The following is a 16,429-nucleotide window of genomic DNA, read 5'->3' on the forward strand; positions in this document are numbered from 1 at the left end:
CACCGTGGACCCTGCCAGTCTGGCCGGAACCTTAGGGACATAACCTGGACAAGGGTGCAGGATGGCCCTGACCCTCCCCGGGGCAAACTCCAGGCATCGGGGAGAAATTGAAAGTGCCTGTAGATCCCCCACCCTCCTCAGAGAGGTGATAGCGAGGAGAAAGGTCATCTTAAGGGCCAGGTGCTTGGCCTCAGCCGACTCCAGGGGTTCAAAGGGGGCCTCAGCCAGCGCTTCGAGAACAACTGCCAGGTCCCAGGTGGGAACCCTGGAACGATTCACGGGTCTCATCCTCCGGGCTCCGCGGAGGAAGCGCACGACCAGTGGAAGCCTCCCCAAGGGCCCATCACTCAGAGGGGTGTGGAATGCTCCAATGGCAGCCACATACACTTACCACATAAACAGTGTGGACGGTGAGAGGCCCGCGAAGAAACGGTGCTGGAGGAACTCCAGTATCACAATAACCGAGCAGGTAACTGGGTCCACCGCCCGTTCTCTGCACCAGGTGGTGAACACATTCCACTTTAGGCCGTACATCCTTCTCGTGGACGGGGCTCTGGAGCTGAGCAGCGTCTCGACTGCTCCTGTCATCAGGCCCGCCTCTAGGAACTGTGCCCCCTCAGGGACCAGACCCATAGCTGCCACAGGGCGGGGTGCGGGTGAAAGATCCGGCCCTCCGCCTGGGACAGCAGGTCTCTCCTCAGAGGGACCTGCCAGGGCGGGCCCTCGAGGAGCGATATTAAATCTGAGAACCACACTCGTGCCAGCCAAAATGGGGCTACTAGTAGTAGACTGACGCCGTCCTGACGGACCTGCTCCAGAATGCCTCGGCCGCGTCTGCACCATGGCATCCAGCCCTAGCGGGGCTGGGGGTGAGAGGGAGAACCACAGGGGACTGTGCGCCGTCTCTCTGGACGCAAACAAGTCCACGTCTATGGGGACGAACTCTTCGCATTATAAATCCACCACCTCGGGGTGGAGTCTCCATTCCCCGAGCCTCAAGACCCTGTCTCGACAGCAGGTCTACTCCCTGATTCTGGGTCCCAGGGACGTACATCGCTCTGAGGGACAGCAGTCTCTGCTGGGACCACAGGAGGATCTGATGTACCAGTTTGCATAACGGGCACGAGCACAGAGGATGTGGCGACCGCGGAGAGCGGGCAAAAAACTCCTCAGAGCTCTGAATACCGCCAACATTTCCAGGCAATTTATGTGCCAGGAGAAATGATGCTCCTCCCAGGAGCCTCTCGCAAAGCGGCCGTCCATGACCGCGCCCCATCCTGTGAGTGAGGCGTCTGTTGAAATAATTGTTCAGCAACAGATCGCTCCCAACACGGGACCTTGGGACAGGAACCAAGATTTCCTCCATACAGTGAGGGAACGAAGGCACCTGCTCATAACCCGTATCAGACGGAGCGGATTTCCCCTTGGGGAGAATCCCTTGGATTTTAGCCACCACTGCAGGGCTCTCATGTGCAGTAGTCCGGAAGGTATAATACTGGACACTGCTGCCAGGAGACCCAACACCCTCTGAAAGTGTTTTACAGTGATGGCATGGCCTAACTGCACTCTGGTCACTGAGGATAAAATGGACTCGACACGTGCGGGAGACAAGTGGGCCCGCATCATCATTGAGTTCCATACCACCCCTAGGAACGTAGTCCGTTGGGCGGGCGACAACACGCTCTTCGGTCAGCCCCAAACACTGAAGGTGGGCAAGGACGACATCTCGATGCCGAACCGCTAACTCTCAAGACTGGGCCAGGACGAGTCCGTCGTCGATGTAGTTCAGTATGCGGATGCCCTGGAGCCTCAACGGGGCCAGAGCTGCATCCATGCATATGGTGAACGTGCGGGGAGAGAGTGCTAGGCCGAACGGAAGAACCCGATACTGGTAAGCCGTGCCCCCGAAGGCGAACCTCAGGAACTTCCTGTGAGAAGGACGGATGGAGATGTGGAAATAAGCGTCTTGCAGATCTATCGTGACAAACCAATCCTCGGATTGGATGTGACTGATGATGGCGGGGATGGTGAGCATCCTGAACCTGAATCTCGGTCAGGGACCGCAGACCCAAAATCGGACGCAACCCTCTGTCCATCTTGGGAACTAGGAAGTATCGGCTGTAGAACCTGGCCCCTTTCCCTAGCAGAGAGCGGACTTCCTGTCCCAACACCTGGCTCTGTTCTGCGTGTACTGCAGTCCCGACCATCCCGCAGAATCTTTTGGGGCGAACCTGGAACTGCAGCCCCCTACTCAAAGTCTCAGGACCTCTTCCCCCCGGACCCGCCGAGACTGAATGACGGTCCTCAGATCGTCACTCCTATCGCTCAAACGCCTCTCCCTGAGTTTTGGCGTGCTGGAAACTGTTGATGACAGCATCCACTGCTTCGCCAAACAAGCCAGTTGGCAAGAGGGGCACATCCAGGAGAAAAGCCTTCTCCTTCCCCTGGATGCCCGAGAGATTGAGCCATAGATGGCGCTCCGTAGCCACCAAAGCCGCCATGGATCGGCCGATGGAACGGGCCGTTTCTTTGGTCACACGGAGAGCTAAGTCAGTCGCTCTACGGAGCTCAGTCAGGACCTCCTCAGAGGGACCTCCCCCTAAGTCACAGTCCCGAGGGAGATCGGCCTGGTATGCCTGCAAGACAGCAATCGTGTGCAGGCTAGCACCAGCTCAATCCGCTGCCATGTAGGCCTTGCCCACCAAATAGGATGTCATCCGACACGGCTTGGTGGGGAGCGCCGGCGTCCGGAGGGATGAGGCGAGGTTGGGAGAGAGGTAGCTAGCCAGCGCTTCCTCCACCCGTCGTATCGCTCCGTAGACGTGCTGTCTGACATCCGTCATGTTGCCGTAGTCCAGCCAGGGGGACGTAGACACAACTCGTTGTGTAGATCCGGAAAAAATGGTAAGGGCAGACGCGGGGGTGGCGCTCGGTGTTGCAGAAACCGCTCGTCTAGTTTACTGCCAGCCGAAGGCTGCTGCACCGCCTGTGGCCAATCAATATGCACCTTGGCCACAGCCCTCGTCACCACTTCCAACAACTCCTCATATCCTGGCGAGGGCTGATGACTCCACGATGCTAAGCACATCTAGCTCTTCAGAGCCAGATCGTGCAAGCCTCTCCGGACTCATACCTCGAGTGGGAGAAGCCGAGAAACAGACTCCCGATCGGGGACGAGGGGAGGAGGATTCCGCAAGTTTAGCTTTATGATAGCCAGGCAAGCTGTTTGGTCCTACTTCCAGTTTACTGGTGCATCTCAGAAAATTAGAATATTGTGGAAAAGTTCATTTTTCCCCGTAATTTAATTCAAAAAGCGAAACTTTCATATATCCTAAATTCATCACACAAAGTTAAATGTCAGGCCTTTTTTTGTTTTAATCTTGGTGATTACGGCTTACAGCTCATGAAAATCGAAAGTCCATCTCTCAAAATAATAATAAATTTATATAGCGCTTTTCTATATACCCAAAGCTTGTCAGCATGAAGGGCTCTAAAATCTCCTAGTAGACGCTGCTTTGACTCTTGAAAAAACTCTTGTTCTTGAAAAAACCCAGTGGATCAACACCAGCAGATGACATGGCACCCCCAACCATCACAGACTGTGGAAACTCCACTGAATGTCAAACAACTTTGATTCTGAGCCTCTCCAGACTCTGGGATCTTGATTTCCAAATGAAATACAGAATTTACTTTCATCTGAAAAGAAGATTAGACCACTGAGCAACGGTCCAGTTTTTGTCCTTAGCTGCTAAGACGCTTCTGACGCTGTCTCTGGTTCAAGAGTGGCTTGATACGAGCACCGGGACACTTGTAGCTCATTTCCTGGGCACGTCTGTGCCTGGTGGCTCTTGATGCTCTGACTCCGGCCTCAGTCCACTCCTTGGGAAGCTCCACCAAATTCTTGAATCGGCTTTTCTTGACAATCCTCTCAAGGCTGCGGCCATCCCTGTTGCTTGTGCACCTTTTCCTACCACTTTAACCTTCCGGTCAACTTTCCATGAATATGCTTTGATACAGCACTCTGTGAACAGCCAACCCTTTCAGCAATGACCTTCTGTGGCTTATCCTCTTTGTGGTGGGTCATTGAGTGTCTTCCCCATGATTGTGGTTGTGTGTACTGAACCGGAAAGAGATTGAAGGCTCTTCTCGGGTCAACATTTTTGTAATATACATTCTATATTATTATATTCTGAGACATGGATTTTTGATTTCCATGAGCTGTAAGCTATAATAATCAAGATTAAGACAAAAAAGCCTGAAATATGTCACTTTATCTGTAATAAATCTAGAATATATGACAGTTTCACTTTATTACGGAAGAGAATGAACTTTTTCATGATATTCTAATTTTTTGAGATGCACCTCTATATGCTGAGCTCAGCTTATTGCCTCTTGGCTCCAGGACTACACCTATAGCACAGACATGAGACGATCATCTGAGCAAAACTCTTAAAAACAAAGTGAATATGCGTATTTTCCATAATTTTGAATTATTCCTATAAGCTTAAAATACAGCAGAACAAATTCAGTTCAGGGATCTTTAACAAACTCACGAAAATGAACGACAACCAACAATGGAAGAACACCAACATAAATATACGTTATCACGAGACAAAGGTGGAAATAATCACACAAGTGGGAGAACCAAAAGAACAGGAAGTGAAGTGAAAACAGACACAAGAGGAAGGGTTAACAAAAAATACAGGAAATGTAAAACTCAAACGTATAAGCCTATTGATAGGAACCAATGCTATATACATATTTATTTAAGAGATTCATGTTTTTAATTAGATATTCAAAACAAAGTAATCTGTCCGTTTCATTATAAAAGTAAGAGTCAGATAATTGTACAGTAACATTTTATTGGATGTAAATATCTATAATTTTCGACTTAAATCCACTAAAAGAACAAAATACATGTTCCATTTCTATTTTCATATTTCTCATATCAACCGTAAACCTTCAGATTTGTTATGTATCAGCTCACAGCTTGGCCTAGCAATCACTCCTATTTTAAACTGATACAAGAGGTTTATCAGCTGACATCACCTGTTTCAGTTCTTCTTTAATTAACCTGTTTAGTGCACGAAGGAGCTGCATCTTTACTGTGCAGATAAAATGTCCTCCACTGAGGGTCTGTCTATGGGACTCTGGCAGCAGTGAGAGAACAGCACCCTCCCATGTTCATCCAAAACAAAGTCCCCTCCCAGCTAAAAAATACAGAGCAAATAAAATCAGTAAATAATTATGTATGAAAGTTAATAATCTTTCTGTGTATATTATAAAACTAAAATGTTTGTGGAAGAGATACGTTCATGTTTCACTGGAGAATAAGGACTTTAGATGATCAAGTTACTGCCGCCTCAAATGTCTTTGCAGCTGCGAGCATCATTTCACCTGAAACATGTCATCTTCAATCGATGGAAGCCCTCGGGGAAACTCCATATTGTCAACCACATATTCAGCATAGAGCAGCATGTTACTGAAGCTTAATACTTTCTTCAGAGACGCTCCCAGGCCGAATTCTGCGTATATCTGCAACACCCAACAAAACCCAACTGTAAGCTTACCATGAGGAAAAGTATGAGTGTGAACTCTTGATTTATCGTCGCCTATTGTCGACCTCTGACCTTCCTATCACGATCCAAAAGCATGTCGTACTGACAGCCAGTCTCCTGCAGCCAGTGTGAAGCTCCCTCCTGACAGCCAAATGAAACGACCACCACTTCAATTGAGTTTGCATCCAGGGACCTCTGAAAAACAATGTCATATATAGAGACAAAGTTAAATGTGATATATGACTTTAAAAACTGTGATAAAAGATGATAATTAGGATGATAAAAGATCCGGTCTAGATTCATAGATGTGATGGCAACCTCATATCTGGAAAAGAACATGCACAGTTTCAAAGGAGAATTATAACATCCAAAGGTAGCTGTGCAAAATATTTCAAGCAGAATATGGTTATTGCAGAAAAGATTTGCTTATTTTGGGGTGGCGATGGCGCAATGGATAAGACTATGCCTTTGGTTTGAGAGACCTATCCACCATTGTGTCCTTGAGCAAGACACTTAACCCCTAGTTGCTCCAGAGGCGTGCGACCTCTGACATGTATAGCAATTGTGAGTCGCTTTGGATAAAAGCGTCAGCTCAATGAGTCTGTAATCTAATTTTCTGATAAGTTTTCTGGCTGCCGAAGGAGTACGCTGCTCTCTGATTATGTTGAACTCCTCCATTCGTCTGTTATTTATACCCGCTTATCCATGCAGGGTCGCGGAGGGCTGGAGCCAATCCTAGCTGACATTGGGGCGAGAGGCAGGGTACACCCCGGACATGTCTCCAGTGCATCACAGGGCACACACTCACATTCACACCTAATTGCCCTTAGCTGCCCTTTAGAGTCAGTCATACAATTAACCTATAACCTGCATGTCTTTGGACAGTGGGAGGGAGTCAGAGCACACAGAGAAACCCATGCAGACAAACCCCACACAGAAAGGCCTGGGACAACCAAGGTTCTTGCTGTGGGGTGACAGTGCTAACCGCTGACCCATGCTGAACTTTAAACTTAAAAATAATTTACTCAGAATTCACATATCCATGAACCTATAGCATGTAACAGAAGACAATGCTCCAAACTGCATATTATGTCATTATGACACAAATATATTTTTTAGGAGAAAAAGAAAAAAACTGAAACCAAATCAAATAAAAACAGAGTTAAGAGGAGGTTAGCTACATGTTAAATGTGCATGTGCGTATCATAATGTTTGAACTACATATGAACATAATTACAGACATGACCATTGTACACATCAGACATAGTCTCTGCCCTTCCTGTGACTTTTCAGAATTACATTCAAAGTAGGTAGCCAAAGCCATGTACACATATTTTTACCAAGGTGTAGAAAATGATTCAATATCTTCATGGCTTTATTCCAGAACCTCTGGAATATTCTGTATTAAGTTTAAAAAACTGCTTCCTATGGAAAGTTATTGGTATAGTAAAATTTTAAAGGATTAAATATCTGTTTTTGAGTGCTGAGAACAAAAGTAAAATCTATTAATTATAAGATATTGTGTAATGAAAACCTTTCATATAGCGTCATTGACAGAGACATCTTGTGAAAAAAACACAAGTACTGTACTAAACATTAACTTTCTTGTGTTTACCTGACTCTTCTCCAGATCTTTAAGATGGAGACGGCAGAGCAGACAGGAGAACTGACGGATTAACACCAGCAGGACCTTTTTACCTTTCCCAAGATATTTCTCTAATGTCACTGTTCTGCAAAACACATAGAGACCGTAATGAAGTGCTAAATAGGCCAAACCAACACAAAGGTTTTAACAGATAATGTATGTTTAACTAGCACAGTGTTTAGTTTGATTTCTTAACAAGTATGGGTTCGTAAAAACAAACAAATCAAACTTACTCTCCTGTTCTGGCATCGATGAGAGACGTATCTGGTGAAATATAATTTGACTGATGGTCCCCATCCAGTATTTTAGCACTCAGTTGTAACTCATCATCCAAACGCAGCAGAAAGGCATCCCACTGCACCTGTGTTACATCATCCACAGTCAGTAAAACAAAATGATCTGACATTGATGATTGGAATGTTTTCCAAAATATTTTTTATTTCAGTAACTCACTGCTAGTTCCTGAAAGTCCTGCACTGCGTCCCGTAAAGCAACACAGCTGGAGAAGTCATGCCACAAAGTTTTTACTAGTCTTTATAGTGTTTATAAGGACTGTAAGTTATTTTCTGAATGAAATCAATAAATGCACAGGTAGGTTTGCAATTGCACAATCAGTAGATGTCAGGTTGCATCAGTGGCCTGAGTGAATTATAATTCAAAATATACCAAAATATATTTCAAAGACATTAAATAAAAGTTTAAGTTATATATTTTTGATTTTTTGACCACCTGACCAAGAAATGTTTTGGGTGCAAATGCTCAGAGATGATCAATCATTTTCTTCTGCAACAATTATTTTCATTATTGATTTATCTGCTTTTATTAATTAATCGTATGGTCCGATACGGTATGGTCTGAAATGGCAGAATATTTTTAAAAAATGCCAATGAGCTTGTTATATCTAATCAACTGTCCAAAACCCAAACCAAATTATTGTTTTACTATCACAGAAAAACAGCAAATAGTCACAATTATGAAGCTGGAAATAAAATTTTAAAAAATCAACTAATATTTCAACTAATCGATTAACAGAAAAATGATTTCAGCTCTAGCACTTACTGATTGTTTTTTCTCCAGAGATCCTCTGCCTCCTTTTTCCTCTTAACAGACAAACTGTGAAATTAGAAAAATATTTGAGAAAAAAAAACAACTTATCTCTGCATGACTGTGAAAAGCTGTATCTGTGGTGTTATGAAGCTCATGTATCTATTTACTTTTTCAAAAAATGGATATGTATATATTACAATAGCAGTAAAAGTATTTAAAGCTTTGCAGTCATAGGCTGTTTATATACTGTGGGTACTGCTCATAACCTTCTGTACAAAGCTGCACCAGCTTCAATCAGACCCAGCAGTGACTGTTTTTGCTCTATGCGGATTTTCTGCCTGATGAATTCCTGGACAGAGCCTGTGTGGAATAAAGTAAAAGAAGTTAGTGTGTATGTCTGTTTGGGGTCATTCTTCAAAGGTCCCATATCTACTTCATCATGTCTTTTTAACTTAAATATTTGTCCTCAATGTGTCTGATGACCCCCAAACTATGAGGGAAAAAAAGCCAGTGTGAAGCTGCGGGGTGTTTTCAGCTAACAGCTGATGGCAGTTAAGCTCCCAGTATTTAGCTTAACTCCAGAGTTATTGTTTTCTTCATTAAGAAAACAGTAACTCTTTTTTTACAGGAGTTTTGCTTCTTTCTCTGTGCTGGAGTTCTTTTAAGAACTTGACAGCTTCATCCAATTTGTTATTAAATTTGTTATGAACTTGAATCTGTCTTTTCATTATACTCGCACACAAAAAAGCTATTTTTAGTTGTCAAGCATATATTCTTTTATTAAATTCCAATCAAGTCTGATGATCAGATATACATTTTGCTCATGGATAGTGATGTTACTAAATAATGATGCCTGTCCATCTCTTTGTATGACGTACGTTGGAGTAATAACATAGGCCTACATCAGCTGGTTAACAAATCAGTGGGCTTTTAGGGAGGGTGGGCTGAAAGAGACATGCACTAAAACAGAGTGTTCAGACAGAGGGTGAAAAGAGGTACTGAAGCAATGGACAGTATGAAAAAAATAATGTGTTTTTTGAACTTTCAAGCATGTAAACAATTTCTATTGGAAGTTACCCAAAATAAAAGTATGCACCTGAAAATGAACATAATATAGGATCTGTAAGTCTAATAATTGACAGGCCTCCTGCTGCCCCCACTCATGCTGCGACCATATATCGCCTGCCAACTGCAGAACACTGTGTCTGCATGTCTATTTTTATGTCCACTTGTCTGGCTGCACAAAATGCTGCCTACCTTCCCTGCTCTCTTTCTCGGCGAGGTCCAGCAGAGCTTTTCCATTTTCAACAAAAGCCTTGAGAGCTTTTACACAAGAGACTGCAGTCTGTTCTGCTCTTTCAGACATTTTCTGTTTGAGTGTGGTTCTGCAATAGTTTGATAAGATATGCAATTTCTTATCAGTACACCGACATGAAAGTAAAAGTCCACTCCGGGCTAATGGGGGGGGGTAAAGTTCAGTTTAAAGGTACACTCCACTGATTTCACACGCCAAGATCAGTTTAGTCACAAGGGTAAGTACTCAGCTTGGAAGAATGGTTGTATAGTGTCTTAAGGGATTTTGGAACGAGCTTTGTCAAGTCTGTGAATCTATATTGGTGGATAAAATAAATAAGGATGATTAGTATATACTGTAAAATGTGTATGTAGTAAGTCTTTTGTCCTTTGTCAACTCAAAACTCAAACTCATAACAACTTAAAGTAGGATCTAATATGGATTTAGGAGACAGCAGTAGAAATATTTGGGCTCAACCTGACTAGAATTCCAATCAGCCAAGTAATCGATAACAACTTTAAATCTAATTTGAATCTCATTTTAATTCTTCCAGGAATATATATATATATATATATATATATATATATATATAATTAACTATGCATTATTATAATCATTTCATCAGTGACTATTACTATTTCATTAGTTTTGTCCATCAGTTTGTAGCTGTTTCCACCTTGCAAATCTAAAGGTCTGTATGTAGGAAATAAGGGAAGGGTGTCAAAATGTTCTTTACTGTTTAATCTGTGAGTTAGAAAAGACATAAAACTGCTTAGTTGTAGCTGTGTATGTGGCAGGACCTAAAATCAGAATCGGATACTGAACACAAAACTAGCATTTTTATTATTTTTTTGCTATGAATCTCACATGAACCAGATTTCTTTTTCACAGTAGTTGCAGCATTAATCAACTGACTCCATTTCCAAATCTCTCTGTTCTTGGCATCCGTCCTCCGCAACTTCCTGGAGGTGTTCGCCGTTACTCTCCTCTATGTGGCTCTCTTCTGGCTCCTGGACGCCCTCAGAGAGTCCTTGTGATTGGCTAGTGCCTGTTTCTGTGGGAATAATGTGAGAGATTGTGAAAGAACTGGCGATCTCCTTTAGACGGGCCTGCTCACTCTTCAGTTTAGCCAGTTCCTTGGTCATTGGAGATTCGAGTGTTGGAATAACGGCAGGGGCTGCAGTATTCTGCACAGGCTGATCATCTTTAGGGACTTGAGGGGTCTCCCGCACCTCAGGGACCACCTTCTCTGTTGGTTCAGTAGTGTTGCTGTCTGGTTGGCTTCCAGCTCCTTGCAACTTCTCATAAAGACTCTTCCTCTCCTCTTGCAAAGCCCTGCACAGATTCTCCAGCTTCTGGTTCTTGATTGTGATAAGTTCAAACTCCTTTTCCTTGATTGCTTTCTGTAAAAGATTAAAAAATATTGGTAAAATTGAGAAATATTTGTCTTTTCTAGTATAAAGATGCCTTCTGGTGTGTTTTTGTTACATTTATGGCTAACAACCACATCCTTGTATTGGGCTATAAATGACTGAAGAAAAATGTTTCTTACATCTGCCACCATGTCAATGAGACTCTTGTTGCAGCCATCAAAGCGACTCTTCCATGATTGGCACTCTTTATCCAGCTTTTTCATTTTCTTGGCCATCTACACCACAAAGAACAATCATGTTTCACAGTACACAATCAAAGCCTCTTCTAAAAATAACTACCACAACAGAGTGTAGGATTATTCAGGTTGTCAGATTTTAAGTGTTAGTATAAATCTCGTGGGATTTTTATCTCTTAATTCCTGTTTTTAACATATTTCTATTCACAGATAAACTAAATCATATAACAAATATCATGAAGCTGACTTCAGATATTGTGTGAAACACTTCTTACTTTGTCCATGTCCTGTTTGAAGCCGCTGTAGACAGTGTTACTCTTTGATACCGTGCCTTGGAATTCATCAAACTTCCTGGAGTACATATCAAGCTGAGGACAAATGGTGAGAAAAACATGATACGTGCCTCAAGAGTGGTTGAAAAAGACTTTTTTTTGCCCATGATGTCCTGTTACTGTACCTGGGTCTTCATATCATTTTCTTGCTCCTTCATGACCTTCACTTGCAATTTATACTCTGCTGCCTGTTTTATCAGCTGTGGAATATTAAAATGTTTCATGAAAATGAGCATTAGGGGATTAGAATAGCAAATATGTTATTCAAATGCTTGTAGCACTCGATAAATCTAATACACAAAACGTACGCGCTCTTTTTCCAGCTTGTGCTTCTCCTCTGCCTCCTTCAGTATCATGTTTGCCTGCGTGAGCTTGGTTTCCAGCAGCTTTTCTTTCAGGTCTCTGTGTTTGAAGACCTTTTCCAGGTTCTGGAAGACATTCAGGTGAATTTATGAGTCATTTTCACACAGAAATCTGTTTCATTTCTTGTTCAGGGAGCTTGGCTACATAAAACTAAAATAGTGCAGCTAATAAATGTACGACCTGGGTGAAATGTGCAAATAATTCATGTGTTTTAAACTGGAACGGAGGCCCAGATGTGGAAGGTTTTTACATAAGTTCAGCTAGTGTCAGGGAAGTTTGCACTTGAGGTTGAGGTTTACAAATTCACTTTCAAAGTTGTGTTTTGAACCCATGTGTGCTCAGTATGTGGCAGGATTAATACCGCCTCTCGCTGGTCGTATTGTGCAATGAGCCCCTTCAGTTTTTCTGCCAGGGCGCTGTTCTCCTGGCACAGCTTGGTGTTGCGGCCGCTGTGTTCCTCGATTTGAGCCTGAATCTCACTTAGTGTCCCCTGGAAATGGGTGGTGATCTCTTTCCTCTTTAGGTCGTCCTCTCTGCACCTCTGCAGGGTCTCTTCCTGCATTTCAGGGACGGATGTTAAAGCTCAAAACAAGCTTGTATACATTTGCAATTAGCACTGTAACGTAGAGTTAGGGGTGTCTTTAGGTTGTTGCATCAGATACTGTTGTTACTTCACACGTCAATCTATAAAGCATAATGCCACATAAAACCTTTGACTTTGCCATTACATTTTATTTTATATTAAAATGCAGTATCACATATAGCTGAATATTTCATTATGTTTGTTCTAACACTTTCAACAAGTTATTGAAGAAATATTAAAAATCACCAAGACTGCTCCTGTACATCCAATGTAAATGTATTCTAGATTAATTATTTAATTTATGTTATCACACAAATCAGCATGATGAGCTGTATTCGATATATTTGTAAACTGTAGGAGCTCCACTAGAATTAAAAAGGAAATATTCTGGTTAGAATAAGCTTCACAACATGAGTTGTGGGTGTGGCAGTTTAAGAGGTCAAATCCTGAAGCTTTGACATAATAGTTGATCTTTGATGCCAGCTGACGTCACAGCAGGCTACAACAGATGGTTACAACACCCGTCACCAAAAATCAACACCTAACATCAAATTACAATTTCAGTAGCTCAGATTAGACACAATCTTTCTAAGGAATCTGTTTTAAGTGTTTAGTTATTCTTAAATAATACCAGCTAAACTTCACTGAGCAGACATGACAGGAGCTGAAGTACCTTTAAGGTCTTGTTGTGCCGCTGCAGCTCTCGGCAGAGCCCCTCCAGTTTACTACGAGCCAGCACGGCCCGGCTGTGCTCGCTCTGCAGCTGGTCCTTCTCCTTCATCACTTGGAGCAACTTCTTCTGCAGAACCTTCAGCTGCTTCTGATCACTCCGATGCTCCTCCAACTGCAAAAATACACAGAAAAGTCCACCACATGCCTATAAGGGGAAAGATGCTTATCACTGGTATGTTCTTACTCTCCAATTTTGTTTATATTCATCCACTCACCAGCTCAGCATGCTTCTTGATGATGGCTTCCAGTTTCTGTTCAGGAGTGTTGAGTTTGTTCAAACTTTGCATCAGCAGCATGGCTTCCTTCCCTAAACAGCCACAGAGTTAAACATTACATGTCAGTCAAGTCAGGCTTAATTTTTTTAATTACCCCAGAGCACGAGTTGAATCAGATATATTGCACTCTGATATATAAATCGGAAGTTATTCATTAAATAACTTATTTTGGAAAACCTGTCCGGGATTGCGAGTTATGTAAGGCGTGTTGAAATACTATTTCATCTGCTGCTGCAGATGGATGCACTTACACACTTTACAGCTCCTCTTACATACCTATCAGTTTCAGTACTTGGACTTTTGCAGACTGAGCTGAATGAAACCCACCTCAGTTAAAAATCAATAAAACATTTTGGGAAAAAAACAAAACACCTAGATTTTTCAGCATCTTCTTCTCCAGTTTCTGGTCCTTGCGGGTGTCTGCCTCTTTGATGGCTGTGACCTCCTCTGCGTCCTCTGGCTCAGCGGGAATCTCTGCCGCCTGGTAGGTGCTAATGATGTCCTCCAGCTGCTGGGCCAGGTCCTCTGTCAGGTCAATGTGCTGACCCTCAGCTGGCGACGCCTCTGGACCCAGGGGTGCAGGGCTGCTCTCCTGGCAAGCCTCCATTATTCTGAGCTAGTACTGAGAGGGAAATAGTTGATGTGATGAACCTGATGAATAAACGTCTCATTCATCTCATCCTGACATTGTTATCCAAAGAATTAGTCTCCCATAATAAACTCTGACATTTTCACATGTTCATCCCATTTTGTGAGTTCACTGAGCATTAAGAGGAGGAAACATTTCTGAATAACAATCACCTATCTCCACTGAGAATCATCCTGACTGAATTTTAATATGAATATACCTGAGTCCAATCAGTATCAAATCAATGTCATCTACATAGAAGTTACTAACGTGTCTTAGTTACTTCCTTCTTGCTTTCTGTTTAGTTTTTGGATTTAATCCATAAGCGTCCACAACCCTAACCCTAAATAAATGTAATGTGATAGTACTGAACCTCAATCAACTTCTGTTTTACTAAAAGTAGATTTGCTAAGTTCAGGATACATGAAAAAGCATTACAATAGACCGTTTCCACAGCAGGCATCATATGTCCTAGAATGGAAAGCCCAGGTGTTACTAATAACATTAACAATGATTCTGTTCTATTTCAGTATCCCAGTAAGCCTTGACAGTGAGCCAGCATGCACAACACGAGGACCCTGAAACTGAAGCAGCTAAATGGAATTCCACCATCATTAATTTTATTTGTTACACCTGTGCTTTTCCTACTGTAACAACCTATAGAGCAAGACTGATAAATTAAAGATTAGAGCTGCAGCGATCAGTCAAAAGACGGACATGTTCAAGCAAAGATGCAAAACATTTGCTGGTCCAGCTTCTCAGATGTGAGGATTCACTTTTATTGCTTTTATTTGTGACATACTGACTATCCTTGGGTTTTGGACTATTGGTCTGGCAAAACAACACATTTAAAGACTTTTATCATGGGTATTTTTCAGGATTTCACATTACATATTTTAGACCAAACGATTAATCGAGAAAATAATCTGCAGATTAATCTATAATGAAAAGTTAAATCACCACCTCCCTCAGCAGGTACCACCATGGAGCAAGGCACTTAACAGCTAGAAGGAGCTCAGTGACAAACAGATGCTTTTTTTAAAAAATAATTGTATGTGTTACAGTATTTTCTTGGTCTTGACAACATATTGTGCTTTCCTCTTCAGACAGGCATATATAGGTAAATGTCGCTTTTTGACTAAAAAGTGATTCAACCCCAGTCAATTAAGGTGGCAACAAATCTTATTAGTGTACCACAGTGACTGAAATTAAGTAATACAGTGTATTTAGTGCCTGTTTTCATCTGTCTTGTTTTGTACAGGCTCACAGCCAGAGCCTGTTTACGTGCATAAAATTAGTGCACCCTTCACTCTGCCTGTACTTTCACAAGCAGAGCACATGGCACCTGTTCCAGACCCCACAGGCTATTTTAGGAACTTCTTAATATGGGCAAGTTATTTATTTATTTCTAATCCACTCTTATTGATGTCAGTGTCCGTGGTTGTGTGTACAAAAGATGCATTTCCAACTATAAATATATTGGTAACTAAAAAATATTGGTATTACATAAGTGACCCCATTTCTGTTCAGCATTTTTATAGGTGGCAGATATCCAAATGGAAATTACTGTAGGAAAATGCATTATTGATTTATTCACTGTCCAAGGAACAGTGGTCCTGCACAATCAGAGAAATACATAAATACATAAAAAGTGTTATCTTAACAAAATTAATCTCTCCCTATTCTGTTAACATGTGACACAGGCAAGTCTCAACTGACTTAACTCCTCGTTTTTCAACAAACTTGGCAAGCTTCAGAAAGCCATCAAATTCAAACAAACAGTTATTAGTACCTTTAAGGGTAAGAAGAGGTTTGGAAACTATCTCAAGCACACAGTTTAAGATAATTGCTATGCTATTTTAATGTAAATATCCCTGAAGAAGCAGGGTAATGAACAAACGGGGTCTTACCAGGACCAAGGGCCAGAGTGGGAAAAAGAAGAGTGTCGAGGGGCTTGGACAGTCTACTACCACAAACACAACAGCTGCGACCACCTCAAAATAAACCAGAGGAGCACAGCTCTGAGCAGAGAGAGGGAGGACAGAGGTACTGTCCTCCCCACTTACAAAAACAAACCATGGTCCTGTGATTGTAATCTAAGCAGGGATTTACCTCAGAGCGTGACATACAGTAGCTGCCTGTATGAGTACAATGAAAATGCTTCATCATTTTCATTTTTTTTTCTGTTAAGATCTTCAGCAGCCATTTTATGTGAGGCTCTGCTGCTTTAAACAAATGCCGTACTCATTTTATTTTAAGCTGGGTTGCTGTTAACAGCCATATAATTATTCTAACAAATGGGCCTGACAGACCTAGTCACTGAGCAGGAGAGGGAAAAAATTTTAACTGTCTCTCTGATTGGC

At 42.4% G+C, this 16,429-nt stretch overlaps 2 protein-coding genes across 2 annotated transcripts; both read right to left on the reverse strand.

Annotated features, from left to right (window-relative positions):
* Nucleotides 1–4,761: 4,761 nt before the first annotated feature.
* Nucleotides 4,762–9,663, reverse strand: LOC119910525. Its single transcript, XM_038729181.1, has 9 exons — nt 9,508–9,663; nt 8,517–8,610; nt 8,263–8,316; nt 7,657–7,702; nt 7,437–7,564; nt 7,174–7,288; nt 5,631–5,753; nt 5,398–5,535; nt 4,762–5,210 (listed from the first exon to the last, which is right to left on the reverse strand). Exons 1-9 carry the CDS (start codon nt 9,614–9,616, stop codon nt 5,103–5,105), a joined length of 915 nt encoding a protein of 304 aa, XP_038585109.1. The 5' UTR covers nt 9,617–9,663; the 3' UTR covers nt 4,762–5,102.
* A 701-nt stretch (nt 9,664–10,364) lies between these two features.
* On the reverse strand, nt 10,365–16,114 carry txlnbb (taxilin beta b). The gene is made up of 10 exons (XM_038729179.1): nt 15,977–16,114; nt 13,811–14,060; nt 13,379–13,470; nt 13,105–13,275; nt 12,210–12,404; nt 11,794–11,913; nt 11,611–11,685; nt 11,429–11,521; nt 11,097–11,192; nt 10,365–10,947 (listed from the first exon to the last, which is right to left on the reverse strand). Exons 2-10 carry the CDS (start codon nt 14,043–14,045, stop codon nt 10,447–10,449), a joined length of 1,578 nt encoding a protein of 525 aa, XP_038585107.1. The 5' UTR covers nt 14,046–14,060; nt 15,977–16,114; the 3' UTR covers nt 10,365–10,446.
* Between the last annotated feature and the right edge of the window lie 315 nt (nt 16,115–16,429).

This window comes from Micropterus salmoides, unplaced genomic scaffold (genome assembly GCF_014851395.1).
Source record: "Micropterus salmoides isolate LMB-PRFRI ecotype aquatic unplaced genomic scaffold, ASM1485139v1 Ms_hic_scaffold_19, whole genome shotgun sequence".
NCBI classification, from domain to species: Eukaryota; Metazoa; Chordata; class Actinopteri; order Centrarchiformes; family Centrarchidae; genus Micropterus; species Micropterus salmoides.